Here is a 17066-nt window from a genome sequence, read left to right on the forward strand (position 1 = left end):
CAATAAAGAGGTAATGCGTTAATGCTGTTGTTTATTGAAGTGTACATTTTGGTGCCCAATCCCACATATATGTGTATATGTATATAATAATAATATTATATAAAAAAAGAAACGTGCGTATCGTTGTTGACGTACGTCAAATTATGTTTATTATATACAAAAAAAATTACAAAATCGTTGCTCTTCAGTCGTTGTAATGCCTTTAATCGCATTCCTTTTGGGGGGATATCGTAATTTGTGTATGTGATAATAAACTCGGTACGTCGTTAAGACGTATATGATTAAAAAATGTAAACGAATACGTCGGAAACATTCTAAACTACAATAAATATGCGATTTACGGTTTCGTGACACGCGAATCGTAAAAATTGTACGAGTTAAACGACGTATAATGTAGTATTCGTCGCATCTCTAAAACGGTTTAAGTGCTCGAGATTCGGTACTGGTTTTCATCTCGAACTGTAGTCGATAGGTGTTAGGATAGGTCTCCCGTCGCGTCGTTAGGTAGGCACGTTCGAATCCCGTTCCGGCGTATTCCGGGCGGCCTCATATGAAACTACACGTACGGAATTTTTTGCATTTTTTTTTTTCATTTAATTCGATCATTATTAATTGCTATTTTCGTTTTGGTATCCAATCTTACACTAATGCTCATAAAATATTTTTCAAATATTGTTTGATTGATGAATATATTCAATAAATATATATATTTATGTGTGTACATGAAACATTATAACTTATTATATTATATATACTTAATTAAAAATAAAAACCAATTATAGTTATTGCTAACAGTTTGCACAATTCAAATGTACATTAATATGTGATATGCAATTTATATTATAGCCTGAGAACATTCTATTGATCTATTGATGAAAATACAGTTGTTTCACTCAGTTTTGACCGCCAATTCATTATTTTATATGTTTAGCCTTTCAATTGTTTACATTTGAAAGGTACAGGAGAAAAACAGTGGTAGTGCATTTTTTTTTTGATTTTGATTTTATGGTCTGATTCAATAGCAAAATAAAGAGTAATATCGACAGTTGAAATCGATTCAGTGAAAAAATCTTTCAGTCAGTCCACAGTTATTAAATGAAAAAGATTAGGTAAACTGGTGAAGAAATATACTAGTCCATAACTATATTTTTGCTCCCCTGAAAAATTTTCAGAAATGGATACTACTGTTTTTCCCCTGTACCCTTTATTTGGTAGCTTTGGTGTACGATTACTAACGTTCATGTGATGCCTATCATTTTATTTTAATTTTTTTATTACAAGTAAGCTATGTACTAATTTTTATTATAAGTAAGCTATGTACTAATTATGATTTGTATTAAATTCATCATTGGTTATATATTTGTTTATTTATATTTTTTTAATATAATAAATTATTAACTAGGTACTAAAAATTATTTAATACTTCATACTAGGATAATTTTATGTTATTTCTAAGACTTCTATAGAATACATTTGTTACAACGCTTTTAACAAATAGAATATAGTATTGTATTTAAATTGAAAAAAAATTTGTATATGAACAAATTCTTATGGAAATGTTATTATAGTAATATACTTACTTACTTTAGTGTAAAATGAACACTCATTAGTTCCAATTTATGTTTCCCTACTATTAATATACTATATAGACCATACATTATTTAGTCAAATAAATACACACTTATATGATCTATACTATATGACATACCTTAAACATATACGTATGAGGACAAAGGAAAAAACCTTTTAAGTAAAACACAAAGAATTAAAAAAATAAAAATAATTTATTCTGAAAAAACATACAAAAAAAATTAGATTTTGAAAAAATAGAAGAACAGTAGTAAAAATAGAATCTTACCTAATTCGTCATAAACAGATGACAAGTCGTCATTTTCTGGTTCCTATAAAAGATGAATTTTTTACAATAAAATAATTATAACAAAAAATCATTTTTAACAATACTTACAACAATCCTCATTTCAGCCAAGCAGGCTGTGGTTGCTCATCCTGTATTTTTTTTCGGTCTCCTGCCTGGAATTATTTACGCAAAATAATTTAGTTATATTGTTTACGTTTCCTATTACATTTTATATATACATAAACATATAGATACTACAAGTATATAAAACATACTTACAATGTTTGGCTTAAATGGCCAAATTTTTGGCAGTTGTAACATTCTGAAGCATAAATATATTATATTATACATTATTCGTTAATATAGCTAAACTTATTATTCATACTTACTTTTTTTTTTAAAAGCCCCATGTCGGGCGCCACGGCCACCACCGCCACCACGGCCACCACCGCCGCCACATGACTGTCCCTCGAAAGAGACAGTCACGTTGATGGTACAATTTTTAATATTTTGCATTTTTCTAATAAATATAAATATTAACATAACAAATATATAAAACTTAATTTTCAATTTACATAAGAATAATATGTAGGATATGGAAAAATTATTGTTATTATTGTTATAAAAATAATGTAATATAATATAATATACTCACTTGCACGGTTGCACGTTCAAATTGGAAATGAATGACGATTTATTTATATTATTAATATATACACAAAAAAAAAACATGTTGCGTGCCTAGGTACTCATTCTACGTGATGATACCAATACCGCGATTCTGTTCATAGATTCATTCCATCTTTCCATTCATCGATGAGAAGTTTTTATGTATACAACAACTTAATAAATTGAAATATGATTAATATATATAATATTATTGCATATTCGCAATATTTGGTAATACTGGTATTATGTGTTTTCGGGGTAGAGAGGTCGAAGAACATCGTGCTCCTGGGTCCGGTGTTTCTACTCCGAGCAGCTTTTCTACGACGAACGTTGTGCAATACGTTTGACCGTAGTCCGTACGACACATTATAGTGTTGTATACATCTATAATAGGTATAATTTGTATAAATCTTTTTTTTTTCTGATTACATATAAATATATTTTTTTTTTTATTATTAATTTGTTCGATCGACGTTTGAGACCGGTGAGTACAAGTTTTATTATTTATGATGATTCTATATAATATCTATATTTTTTTTAATTTGAGGGTTTAGAGACCGTTGTGTACAAGTTTCATCATTTACGACGATGACGTACTTGAGTATCTTGCGTAAATATTTATTTATATGACCGTCACGAGTATACGCGTTAAAATCGGCATTTTTAGGCTGCCTTTAATTCGGAAACTCTTGTATAATTTCATAAAAGCTTTGAATTTTTTTTTGTTTCAAAACTTCTTTATGACGTTCCCGACACGATTGTCAGGCGTTGCCTAATATTTTTCCTTCGTGTTGATTTGTTGTATTCCGTTCTTAATTTTTCAAACAATTTGGTATACCTACACATCATTTATTTCAATTAATTTTAATTTAAATTTAATTTATAATATATAATTTCTAAAAATAACTCATAACATTCGGAATTCCCAGGTTTCTGTATTATCAACGCTGATAACATACCGATAACAACGAATATAATGATGATAATCATACGTTAAACCAAAGTTTACTGTATATAGTAATATAATTTACAATGCATCGTATACATCTATTATTTATATTTTAGTTTAATTTAATTTAAATTAATTATTTTAAATTTTTACAAGTCCAATATGATCATATTAAACTTGTTTTATATTACTACTAATCAAATCAACAACATCGTTAGATATGTTTATGTTCATTCATTTCGTGTTACATATTTACAATGTATGCTATGTGCGCTTTATAGGCCCATCACTATGGTCAGAATTTGTATCATTTGTGGGAACGTCGATGGTTTTGAAGGAGTTTCTTTGCACAGGTAATTGTATTGTCATACCCGCATGATATATATATATATATATATGATATAACGTCACTTTATTATTGTTCCAGCCGTATGTTAATAGTATGTTGTTTACATTAGGTTTCCAGCGAACGATGAATTTAGACGTTTGTGGAGATTATTCGTTGAGAACAATGGGGTGAATGTGCAACTGATCGTAAACTCCTCGAAACTGTGTTCAAGGCATTTTGTGCCTGGTCTTGACTACAGAGAAACCCGTGATCGTCGTCGTTTGTTTAACAGAGCAGTGCCATCTTTAGTAAGTGATATATAAAAAATTATGTATTTATAACAAAACGTAAATGATAAACAGCACATAACACCTTAAATACCCTACTGTTCTATGATGACTGCTGCTTATGTTTATACATACACATCAGCATAAACAATACTTACCATTTCGGCAACTTATTGATTTAATACATTTTACTAAGAATATTGTTGTAAACAAAGAACTGCATATCATCATGTATCATTTTTATTTATTATTTCAATTGAAATACATAATATATTATTATATATGTATGCTGTTGTCCTTAAAGATAATTTTCGTACATACAACCACATTAACTTTAAATTAATTATCAGATACACAACAATTATATTATTTCATTTTAATAACTATATATGTTACTCAGACTTTGTCATTCATTAGTTATATCTGAACTCATGGTAATACCAATATGTACAATGTTTTAATATTGACATTTTTTGCTTATATGCTTTCATTCATTGTATGTATGTATGTATTATTATTTTATATTAATAATATATAATAATGTCACACTCATTCCTGTAACTCTATTATATGTGTGCATACTTCAATTACTCTCATTAATATTATTATATAACTGTGCTATCATACTCAATTCCAATTTAAACATGACATATGTTGTTACAAAAAAAAAGTGGCACCCACCAACTAAGCTTATTCATTTTTAAATTATTTCATTGATGATGATTCATTACATTCTTATTTTATTGTTATTATAATATATATATTATATATACAAAATATTATATGTATATATTTATTACTAATATACACACACACACACACACACACATATATATATAACTAATAAGTTCTTAATTTAAATTTCAATAATTTTGTACATACAGATACATTAAACCTGACCTCATATGATGTTTAGGTAGTACAAAATAATCAACCGATTATAGAGATTGCGGCACCAGACGGCGAACAAGAAATGGACTGGGAAATTGTTGAAGTTCAAATTGATGAGGTCATGGTAGAGGTAGACGAAGAACCATTGGTGCAACCCCAATTAGAGGTCTTCCCAGATGACGTTGAGGTTGTAGATTTGCTGCCTGCTGATGCTGCAGCAGTTTATGAATTCATAGATGTATTCGACGTTTTACCACCAGACGTCGACAATGAAGTCAGTGTATATTTCACATTAAATAAAAACAGATGACATTGTTGTTTTACAACTTTGATGTTTAAACTACAGTTTGTACCAATTCCCCTGGGTGCTCCCAGAGCACGTGTGCCCGTAAGAGACCGTCCGGCTGGCATTCAACACCAACTTCCCGAACAGCACAACATAGGACCATTGGATGCCGTCTGCGATCACTGTGGTGGCCGTCATTTCCACTGTGAGAAGATTGGAAGGTCTCATTTTTCAACGTGTTGCAATAATGGTCAAATGGCTATAACGGGTGACCGTGTGTTGGGTCAACCTCCAGAGTTATTAATTCGTTTGTTAATAGATGATTCACAGGTAGCCAGGCACTTTAGAAAAGAAATCAGACGATACAACAACACTTTGGCGTTTGCTGCGTTTTCCACTGACCTCAACCCAAGACGTTTGCCAGGTCGGGGACCAAAAATGTTCACTGTTCATGGGCAAGTGTATCGCAGGATTAGTAACGACATTGTCAGAAATGAAATGATGCGACCGAGTTACTGTGAGCTGTACTTTATCGAATCTGGGGAAGCCAACCGGATTCGAATGGCACAACAGCCCGCTATTGGAGAACTTGATTACAGACTTAGACAATCTGTTACGGCAAATCAATCCATTTGCAGCGGCTTTCGAGTAATATATTTAAATATACATAAATGTGTATATGTATATTATGCATATATTTAGCAAATACATATTATTATTACTTTACACTTATAAACAAACCCATTATATTGAAAATGATTAACTCTATTACCAACACCTATTATATTATGTTATGTATATATAAACATAACATATCTTTTTGTTGTACGTAACAAACAACAATTATTAGTATTATTACATATCATAAATTATTGTTGACACTTAAGTGCACTGTAGATTTGCTGTACCCGTTATTGTTACCATACTTTATATAGTACTTTTAGTTATTTCTTTTTGTCAACTTGAATAATATTGTTATAATATTTTATTGATTACACATTCACATTCAATACCACTCACTAACTACATTAACTTAATTTCATTAATATTCCAGACTATTGTGTTGCAATACTTATAATTATTATGTTGTTATATCCTTTATTCTTATACCAATGTTCATAGTTTACATCTTATTCACTACCCACTCATTAAGGAACGCATTTTGAGGATATGATTTACCATCTGGAATTTTATAATACCAGTACACTGTCATATTCTTATTTTTCTTATATATATACACCTATTACACCTACATACATTATGGACATCAACACTAAACTGTGTGCATTGTTTCAAACGAGACTTAAACCTAATTACCTCTATGACATTTTTTATTTATTTTTATTACAGTATTATATTATATTTTTTTATTACACTGAGCTTCACATATCTTATGCGCATTGCTTACAATAATAGTAGACTTCCGAATAAGACTAAACTGCTACACTTACTGTTTAATTTTATTTACACGCAGATAACTGTAATATCATTATTTTGTTAACAGGACCATGCGACAGGTATGGCAGAGGGAACAATACGCTGCTGCTGCCGATCACACGGTGCAACCGAGGAGAGTGACAATGCACATCATCGCCGACCCAAATAATGACCCTCGGCGATACAATCAACCGGCTGGTAATGCAAATGAAGTAGCAGTCGTATTCGTTGGTGACGACGGTCTACCACCAAAGAACCTTGATCTGGTCATCTATGACACGAACCCAGTCAACCCACAACATCGGATGCAAAGCATATCAGTAGGCTCACCTCATGCGGATCCTATGCTGTATCCACTGTTCTTCCTGTATGGAGAATCCGGTTGGCACTACAACCTGCTACAAGAAGGCAACCGTCGTAATGCTGTTCGCGTTCGGAACACCATCAGGGAGTTTGTGTGTTACCGCTTGGCCATTCGATATACAGGAAACAATGGAAATGGGAATGACGGCCAAACATTAAGTTTATTGCATGCCGGTGGTTTTTTGTTACAGCAGTACGTGTGTGATCAGTACGTTCGGATGGAAGCGAATAATTTACGCTACACTAGAGACAATCAAAGGACGCTGTTTGCCGAAGCATATCAGGGGCTTGTGGACCACATAAACCAACAACTTCATGTAGATGAAATCGATCCTGTTGGTCGTAGGATGATTTTGCCATCAACGTTTGTAGGCGGCCCCCGTTACATGAAACAATGTTACCATGACGCGATGGCCATTGTGCGTAAGTACGGTAAACCTGACCTGTTCATAACGTTCACATGTAACCCTAAGTGGCCAGAGATTGTTGACAACATTCCAAATTGGTTGAAAGCTAACGACAGGCCAGATTTGGTGGCAAGGGTGTTCCATGCAAAACTTAAGGAGCTAATGCGTGATATAACAGTTACTAAGGTGTTTGGTAATGTTGATGCTTACGTTTATACTATTGAGTTTCAGAAACGAGGTCTTCCGCACGCCCACATACTCATTATCTTGCAAGAAGACAGTAAGTTGCATACTGCCGACGACGTTGACGATGTGGTATGTGCTTGCTTACCAGACCCAGCAACTGACAGACGCCTATTCAACAGTGTGACATCACACATGATTCATGGACCGTGTGGACAGCTTAACCATAACAGTCCGTGTATGGTGGACAACAGTTGCTCAAAAAAACTACCCAAAAGAGTACAGCGAAGAGACTTTGTACATTTCCGACAGCGGTTACCCGACTTACCGCAGACCAAATAACGGACTTGAGGCTAACGTCAGAGGTCACCGAGTAGGAAATGAGTTTGTTGTGCCATACAACCCTTAAGGTGGGAACAGACTATTGTCACGTCACGTGAGCTCACGTGCTGTCACGTGTTATCACGTCACGAGAAAAAAAGTGTGGGATATGGATTTATACAGTATTTTAATGTATCAGCGCCACACTTATGTCACCTCACGCGTATCACGTCACATTTCCTAGCTCACGCGTGATAGCACGTTTTTTATTTTCTAACATCACACACATTTTCGACTCACGTGTCATCACGCATTTGGAAAAATATATATAAAATATTGAAATTAAAATTTCATTTATTTATCTACTTTAATTAATTAATGTTAAAATGGATGAACTTTTAATCGAAAAAGTTCGTGAACATAAGGCTTTATATGACCATGGTTCCACCGATTATAGGGACCAACAAATAAGACAGAATGCATGGGAAGAAATCGGAAAGGAGCTTAAAATAACAGGTAATTAAATTATTATTTTAACTATTATTTTAGATTCTAAACAAAGAAAACAATGTTTTGAATTTACTAAGATGATTTGTTTTATTTGTAAAAAAAAAAATAGCAATATCATTTATTATGCTATTAGATTATTTTTATTTAGGAAAAAATTCACAGTCCGCTCATAAACGCGATAACCAAATAACTAAAATAGATATCTCGTACATCCTAGTAATTCAACTATTATGTGGTTATCGTTCTACTAATATTTATATTTACGTTTTATATTAACAATATTAATAATTTTCACTTATCAGTAGACACAAATTTTTATACGTATTTTTTTTCTAATATACAAATCTTCAAATACAAACTACAATACAATATATTCAAAACTTTTCATTTTATTTAAATATTAAAATTAATAAATAAACAAAGTCGTTTATTAATATGCATATATAAAATGTATAATAAAAATATTAGTCGTAAGAATTAAACTAAGTATGTATTCTTCCTTTTCTAACACTATCGACTTGCCATACTACACTACCAGCATCAGAATTGAAATAATCTTTAAATGCGTCTCGAATTTGAGTTGCTTCTCGAGTGCTATTTCTTCGTAGAGCATCTATATTTAAAAAAAGCATTTTCTGGAACTTGATTTAATTCTAAGTCGGGTTCAAACTCATTGTCTGTGCACAACATATTATGTAAACAGCAAGATGCGAGAACAATTTTATCAACGAATTCTGGTTGTACTTCAATGTGACCTCGGAAACATCTCCATCTTGCAGCTAGAATTCCAAAAGCATTTTCAACGACACGTCGTGCCCGTGATAATCTATAATTAAATATTTTATTAGGTTCATTGTCTCCTAAACTATTTCTGCTGTATGGACGCAGCAAATACGGTTTTAATGGAAACGCTTCATCTCCGACAAAGACATATGGTAACGGATCTCCATTTTCTAATAAAGGATTAGGTTTTGGTATATTGAGTGTGTTGTTGTGCAACTTTTTACCAATAATTGAGTTAGAAAAAAATTCCTCCGTCACTGTTCCTTCCGTACGATCCGACATCAATTGTAATGAACTTGTAGTCTGCATCTACTATCGCTAATAGAACAATAGAGTGGCTTCCCTTGTAATTGTAATACGTGGATCCGGCATTAATAGGGCACTGTATATTGATGTGCTTACCGTCTATAGCCCCTATACAGTTTGGAAAATGCCACATGGTTTTATATCTTTCTGCAACTTTTTTTCCACATTTCCTCTGTGGGTTCTGGCATAACAAGTGGCCCTAAATTGTCCCATATTGCCTCACAAACTTCTTTAACTATTTCTCTAACTGTACTGAAACCCATTCTGTAATTGAAACCAATACTTCTAAAGGAGTTTCCTGACGCTAAAAATCTAAAATAAAAAAAAATTTTAATGTTAATTTCCTTTTTATAGGGAATATTGCTAAACAAAAATGGGAAAATTTAAGGAGATGTTTCTGCAATGCTCGGAACAGACGTAGAGAAGAAACAAAAAGTGGCATGGCTTCCAAAAAGAAGTCTGTGTGGAAATACGAACCACAAATGTCATTTATTATACCATATTTAGAAAGCAGAAAGTAAAAATTAAATTATTAAATTATTATTTTATATCTTATTTTATTCCTAAAGTTTTTTTTATTTAATTAAAGGACGCATAGTAACTTAAACGAATCTCAGACATCTGCAAATTTGATCAGTGAGCCAGATGATTTGTCAGAGGGGTCTGAAGAAGAAAATATACAGTCCGAACAAGCACAGAAACACAGAGAAACGCAAAATGAACAAAATATTGAAGATAATCAAGATGAGGCAACATTCAGCAATGCTGCTGCAGATGAAACATATGACGAAGACATAAAACGTAAAAAAAAAACAAAAACAAAAAACTAACAATCCAGCACAACAGCTGGTTGAAATTCTAAAAGAAAATTCTATTCGTAGAAAACGTCAGTATGAAGAAAAGTGTATCAGCCAAGGACATAAAATAACTAACCCATTTGAAAATCTGGATGATATGGACATGTTTTTTCCTGAGTATGTCAAGAATGACAAAACAATTACCAAAATTTGAACAGGCTCAAATTAAACTTGCATTAAGTAACTCAGTATTATCTGCTGAAATAAAGTGTAATCGAGAACCAAGTTCTTCAGTTATTTATCCCAGTTATCCTACACAACAACTATATGTTTCAACTCATTCTCCGGCACCTAGTATGAGTAGCTTGCAGACAATGCAATCAGTTTCAAATCAATCTTCAGCACTTAGTACGAGTAGTTTACATGCAATGCCATCGCCTATAGACTCGCCCAACAATTATCCTTTAACTACTGAACAAAATTATCAAAGATCAGTGGAGCAACATTTTCCAGCACAAGACCAGACTCCTACCAGACCAACATTACTTCAAATGATGTCCATTCCTCATTCTCAATACGAGTGATTTAATATTAGCTTAATTAATAATCTAAAATTGTACTAATAATTCATAATCTTAATACTTGGTGGTAATTAATAATATTAATATTCTTTATTTGCAATAATTTAAAATTAATTTAAAAAATAATAAAATAATTTATATGTCGAGAAATATTTTATTTTTATTACTTACCTCAAACAAACAGCTAACCTTTCTTCGGTACTAATAGGTTTTCGAAATTGTGTGCTTTGTTTTTGTATGTCTTTTTTTAATAAGGTCGTGTACATAATCAAATTCTTCTTTCGTCATTCGGAAATACATATGAAATCGTCTTGGATCGTTTCGTAGTTCTTGAACTAGACGATGGAATTCTCCCAATTTTAACCTTTTTTTATTAATATCGTGTACCCAGCACGATCGGGTGGATTTTTTATTTTCTTCGTCCAAAACTGCAAAAAACAGCTGCAGTTTCTAATTCCTCTTCCCACTCTGAACTACTTGAAGTTAATATTTCCATTATAATTTTTCTTAAGGAAAAAAAACTTGTGTAAGTTCACACCAACCTACACAACACAGTGACTACTGACTTGGTACTAAATTGTGACATGATAATGTGACGATAGTTTATTTCTAAGCGTGATATCACGGATATGTGCCAACGTGACAGCACGTGAGCTCACGTGACGTGACAATAGTCTGTTCCCACCTTTACTTGCTGATCAAGTATGATGCGCACATCAACGTTGAGGTATGCTCTACAGTGAAGAGCGTAATGTATCTATACAAATATGTGTACAAGGGACATGACGCGGCTACCGTGGAAGTTTGGAATGGAAATGAAATAGAAAAGTGAGTTGTTCAGTTAATTTTTTTTTTTTTACATACCACTTATACAATATTTTTACTTTTAAGACTATGCCAATATATTTAATTACAATTGTATCAACACTGACATTTAAACTTATCATAAACTGCTACAACTTCGTTCGTAATGATTATACTTCATTTAATCGATTGATATATAGATACACAAAAATATAGTACAAATGCAATTCATTAAAAATATATATTGTTATTTGATAACTTGAGATTATCGAGCACAAACACCTAACGATTCATACTGTACATTACAGCTTATATTATGTGGATGGATTATATTGTAAAATTTATTATAAGTTGTATTATAAGAATGCACAACAATACACATTACTTTTTTTCTATTAAATTTTCACATGTGTTTAAAATAAATCTTAATTAAATTTCTTAAGTCATATTTTATTATGTATTAATCTCTTTTTTTCTTTTACAAAATGTATAAGGAGATATTATAGGGCATTAATATTGTACATCACTTTGAAATAATATAATCTTAATAAAGAACACCACTACATACAATATTTATTGCTAAATTAATAACATTGTACACCATGTCATATACATCCATATATATACTGTATAGTTATTTTATTTTAGTATTTTTTTTTTTAGATTTATAAACAACACACATTATGTTCTATTTATTTTGACTTGAATTTAACAAATAACCTTTTTTTTATAATTTTCAATCATAAAATATATTGTGAATACATGTTGATTTCAGTTACATAAATTCACGGTACGTCAGTCCACCAGAAGCGGTTTGGAGGTTGTTTTCGTATGAAATGCATAACAAGAGTCATACGATCGTCAGACTTCCAGTACACTTAGAAGATTATCACAACGTGTACTTTGCCCCAAATCAGGCACTGGAAAGGGCACAAAATGCTGCTCTAGCTCAAACAAAACTCACGGCCTTCTTTGCGCTTAACGCGACAGACGTCGAGGCCAGACAGTACCTGTACCAAGAGATACCGATACATTACACTTGGAACGCAACGCGAAGAACATGGTTACGACGGCGAATACAGATGACGTACGAGACGCTGGCTCGAATGTACGTCGTCAACCCACTTGATCGAGAACGTTTTCACTTGCGACTACTACTTCTACACAAGAGAGGCCCGCAGTCATACCGTGATGTGAGGACAGTAGACGGAGTGCAGCATCCAACCTACGCGGCTGCAGCAGTCGCGATGGGACTGTTGGAAGACGACAGAGCTTTGCTGGCATGCATGGCTGAATCGGCAACGTTGGACCCTCCATCTCAGCTTCGTTACCTGTTCGTTACGATGCTATTGTTTTGTGAAACCGCAAACCCGTTGGCGTTGTACCAAACTCACGAAGCACACATGATGGAGGACTTCAATCAACGGGTGCGTGACGTAGACCGCGCGAGGGCGGCATGTCTAGACGCTATCGATCGATTACTTCGGGGTCACGGGAAATCACTCACGGACTACGGTTTGCCTCTGCCGGACGTCGCACTGTTGGAAGAGGATCCGGATGACGGCATGTTTGGTCAAATAGACGCGGCTATACGCTGGGCTCAACAATTAGACAACTTAAACGACGAACAACGAACAGTGTTTGAACGTGTGATGGCGGCCGTAGACGACAACAGAAACGTCTCAAAACTTTTCTACGTCGACGGACCTGGAGGAACTGGGAAAACGACGTTTTACGGATGCCTGATATGGTCGCTTCGCAGCCAAGGGCGTTCCGTGTTGTCCGTGGCATTCACAGGAATCGCAGCGTCGCTCATTGACGGCGGCATGACTGTGCACTCGACGTTCGGATTGCCGTTCGGCACGCTCACGGACGATTCGACGTCGTCCATCACCATGCAGTCGTCACGCGCTCAGAGGATACGCGACGCAGCACTCATCGTCTGGGACGAAGCGCCTATGTCTCCGGGACTACAACTCACGGTGGTCAATCGGTTGCTCAAGGACGTCAAGGGATCGGAGTTACCGTTTGGCGGTAAACCAGTCCTGTTCGCCGGCGACTTCAGACAGATATTACCGGTTGTACGCAGAGGAACGAGGAGCGACATTGTCAGGTCGTCGATCAAGTATAACTCTCTGTGGAACGAATTGGAACAGTTCAATCTGACACGAAACATGCGAGCCGACAACGACGTGAATTTTGCGAATTGGTTGCTTCAGCTAGGGAGCGGTCAGTTGCCAACGGTCGACGGTGTTCCGGACACCGTTGAAATACCGCGAGATATGGTATGTGATGTTGCTGATTAAATTAATTTTGTTTTTCCGCAGCAAATGTCGTTGGCTAATGTCGACAAGTTTGCTCGGAAAATAATTTGATGTCCTAGGAACGATGAATGCAGATAAGTCAATCGCACGGTGCTTCAACGCATCAACGGTGCACACAGGAGCTACACTGCCATCGACACTGTGATGGTCGACGACCCCGACGAAGTGGCCAATTATTCTACAGAATTCCTCAACACTCTAGAACCGGATGGATTGCCACCGTACAACTTGACTCTGAAAGTCGGTTCGATCGTCATGTTGCTGAGAAATCTAGATTCACAGAGGCGACTTTGCAACGGCACGAGGTTGGTCGTCACTGAACTGCGACGATACAACTTTAAAGCGAGGATGTTGTCTGGTAATGCACAGGAAGACATAGTCATACCTGCAATACCGCTCACGTCAAGTGGAGAAGATGACCTGCCAGTCATAATGCGACGAGTACAGTTCCCCGTACGGCTGTCTTTTGCGATGACCATTAACAAGTCACAGGGTCAATCTTTTGATAAAGTTGGATTGCTTCTACCTTCACCGGTGTTCACGCACGGACAACTGTACGTAGCGTTTTCACGCGTGAGAGACTCGCAATCAATTAAAATTGGTATGTGTGGTGACGATCGTGGTAGATTTGTCACCAAAAACATTGTCTACAGAGAAGTTCTCTAAGCAACATGAGTTGGTGCTTATATTCAAATATAATTATTGGTTATGGTAAAAATGTATACAGAAGAAAATATTTCTGATAAAATAATTTACTTTGTTTAAAAAAAGTTTTTATTAGAGATACTTTTTTGTTGTTGAAAGACAACAATATTTATTACATGTTAGTGTTCTTAAACACTATAGTTTACCATACCATGTCGGATTTATGTGATCCATGTCGGACCTTCGCGGTGATCCGTTACACTTAACTTTTCGATTATTTGTTTAGATTGATTATATATATATTAATCAATGGAGAGAAAGTTTGACAACCTCCACGTGGTTCTCTGGATGCAAATTATTTTTGTGGATAATTTGTAACTAATGTCAAACAACAATTTAATAAACATTAATTTTTTGTTATTTTAGATTTGTAGTTTTTCATCTCACAGATACAATTGTCATTATTGTAGATTCACTTACTACTGTAATAGATTTTTATTTTTTTATTTTTTTTATTTATACCTGATAACCTGATGCTATTTTACGACATTTCATTAGTGTTTTTTAATTTATTTGTGAATTGAATTTATTATCTTATATTATATCATATATTATCTTATTATTTATTATATATTATTATAATAATATTATTTATTATTATTTTTTTTTTCATTTATACAAAATATATATCGTGTCCATAACTATTTGTTTTTTATCACTGTATTACAAAAGTAACTAATAATATGATAGTTTAATAACTTAATTAATTATGCATGTTTATGGTGTTCTTCATTGACTAACTTATTTTTTACACTATACATTTAAATTAATTTTAATATTTGTGTGAATTGCACGTAATATTCAAAATGTATATATATTGCAAAGAAAGAAGAAAAAGATAACAATTAAATATATATTAATTTTTATTGGCCGCATATAATATTAATGATCGATAGGAATCTAATATTACTGTTTTAGAACTTATATATATATATATTTATAATCCATTGATTAAATATGAATGTAGTTACTGTGATAATTGTAATTTTTGTTATCACGGAAAGTGCATATTTCTTTTCGATATCTTATCTTACACTATCTATAAAATACCAAAAAAAATATTAAATATGTGTAGTTTTTTGATCTTCGAATCGCTAACGTTTGACGTGTACTTTCCATAATATTTAAAAATCTCCCCTTTACGCCCACATCGTCCGCCTACCTGGGAGGTTTAAACGCGTTCAACTGGATTTTCAACGGTGATTCGACTTAAACTTTTTACGTACTGAACAGCACAACGCCTTCGACGTCAGGAGGTATAACAATCCGCCGAAGGCGGATTGTCCGGCCAGGAATCGATGTTCACTGGGCGATGACTGATAACTAGACACTTGATCAACCTTTCGGAGTGTATATTTATTTATTTTCCATATTCAAAAACACCGGGCAAGCTACGCGGATTGCCCAGTCGAATAACGACAAGCACCGGGTAATGACTGATAGCTAGACATTTAATTACCATTTCGGAATGTATTTATTTATTTTCCATGCACAAAAGCACAGGGCAAGCTATGGGACAAGGTGTATTACACCTGTGAATTTAATGAAATGACCGACCACTAGACGCTTGAATTGGACTTTTATTATTTACGCGTTTAAAACGACACCGCCAAAGTGTAGAGCCACCAAATCAGAGGTACCATCATTTCAAACGTCGTTATCACTGATTTGCCTACTAGAATTTTCTAACTGCTGTATTTTTAAGACCTGTCTCCGACCTAGGAAATTCACTTCAAACGATATTCAGCTACCTAGGGTACTCACATACAGCGAGTTTTACCGACCTAGGGTATTCACTTACAGCGAGTTTCACCGACCTAGGGTATTCACATACTGCGAGTTTCACCGACCCTAGGGTATTCACTTACAGCGAGTTTCACCGATGCTAGTAATATAATATAAAATAATAATAATAATATATAATATAATATAATTATTTTATAATCAATGTTTGTATTTTCAAATTATTAAATCAATTATATTTTGGTACGCCGTCGGGTTGGATAACAGACGTATCAACAATCGATACAAGTAAGACAAGTTCGACGTAGTCGTTGTATAAAATATAAAACAAATTTTAATACGTTGCAAAAATGGTATTTTTTTAGTGAATAAGAAAGACTGACAAAACATGTACAATTTTTAATAAAAAAAAAATGGTAAGAGAAAACAAACCGGTGTGAAACGATGTCACGAGGTTTTCGGTCGGAACGTTCCGTAGCGGCGATGGAGGTAACGAAAAATTGTGGTTATAAGACAATGTGAATGTGCGATCGG

The 17066-nt window shown here is 33.9% G+C and overlaps 2 protein-coding genes and 1 pseudogene across 2 annotated transcripts; all 3 read left to right on the top strand.

Annotated features, from left to right (window-relative positions):
* The first annotated feature begins 2996 nt into the window (after window positions 1–2996).
* Window positions 2997–8000, top strand: LOC112592710. The gene is given in 7 exon segments (XM_025336865.1): window positions 2997–3011; window positions 3758–3829; window positions 3935–4112; window positions 5008–5256; window positions 5329–5840; window positions 5842–5916; window positions 6773–8000. Coding segments are annotated over 6 exon segments (2304 nt in total). The 5' UTR covers window positions 2997–3011; window positions 3758–3767.
* A 365-nt stretch (window positions 8001–8365) lies between these two features.
* Window positions 8366–10967, top strand: LOC112592708. The gene is made up of 4 exons (XM_025336864.1): window positions 8366–8495; window positions 9933–10095; window positions 10168–10386; window positions 10563–10967. Exons 1-4 carry the CDS (start codon window positions 8366–8368, stop codon window positions 10957–10959), a joined length of 909 nt encoding a protein of 302 aa, XP_025192649.1. The 3' UTR covers window positions 10960–10967.
* A 642-nt stretch (window positions 10968–11609) lies between these two features.
* LOC112592709 lies at window positions 11610–14808 on the top strand (annotated as a pseudogene).
* Window positions 14809–17066: the final 2258 nt, after the last annotated feature.

Source organism: Melanaphis sacchari, unplaced genomic scaffold, assembly GCF_002803265.2.
Source record: "Melanaphis sacchari strain LSU unplaced genomic scaffold, SCAv2.0 Contig1879_pilon_pilon, whole genome shotgun sequence".
Taxonomy (NCBI): Eukaryota; Metazoa; Arthropoda; class Insecta; order Hemiptera; family Aphididae; genus Melanaphis; species Melanaphis sacchari.

Coding starts and splice junctions, on each gene's coding strand:
- LOC112592708 (XM_025336864.1), top strand. CDS start 8,366: ATGGATGAACTTTTAATCGAAAAAGTTCGTGAACATAAGGCTTTATAT. Junction 8,496..9,932: donor AAAGGAGCTTAAAATAACAG/GTAATTAAATTA, acceptor TCCTTTTTATAG/GGAATATTGCTAAACAAAAA. Junction 10,387..10,562: donor GAAGACATAAAACGTAAAAA/AAAAACAAAAAC, acceptor GAGTATGTCAAG/AATGACAAAACAATTACCAA.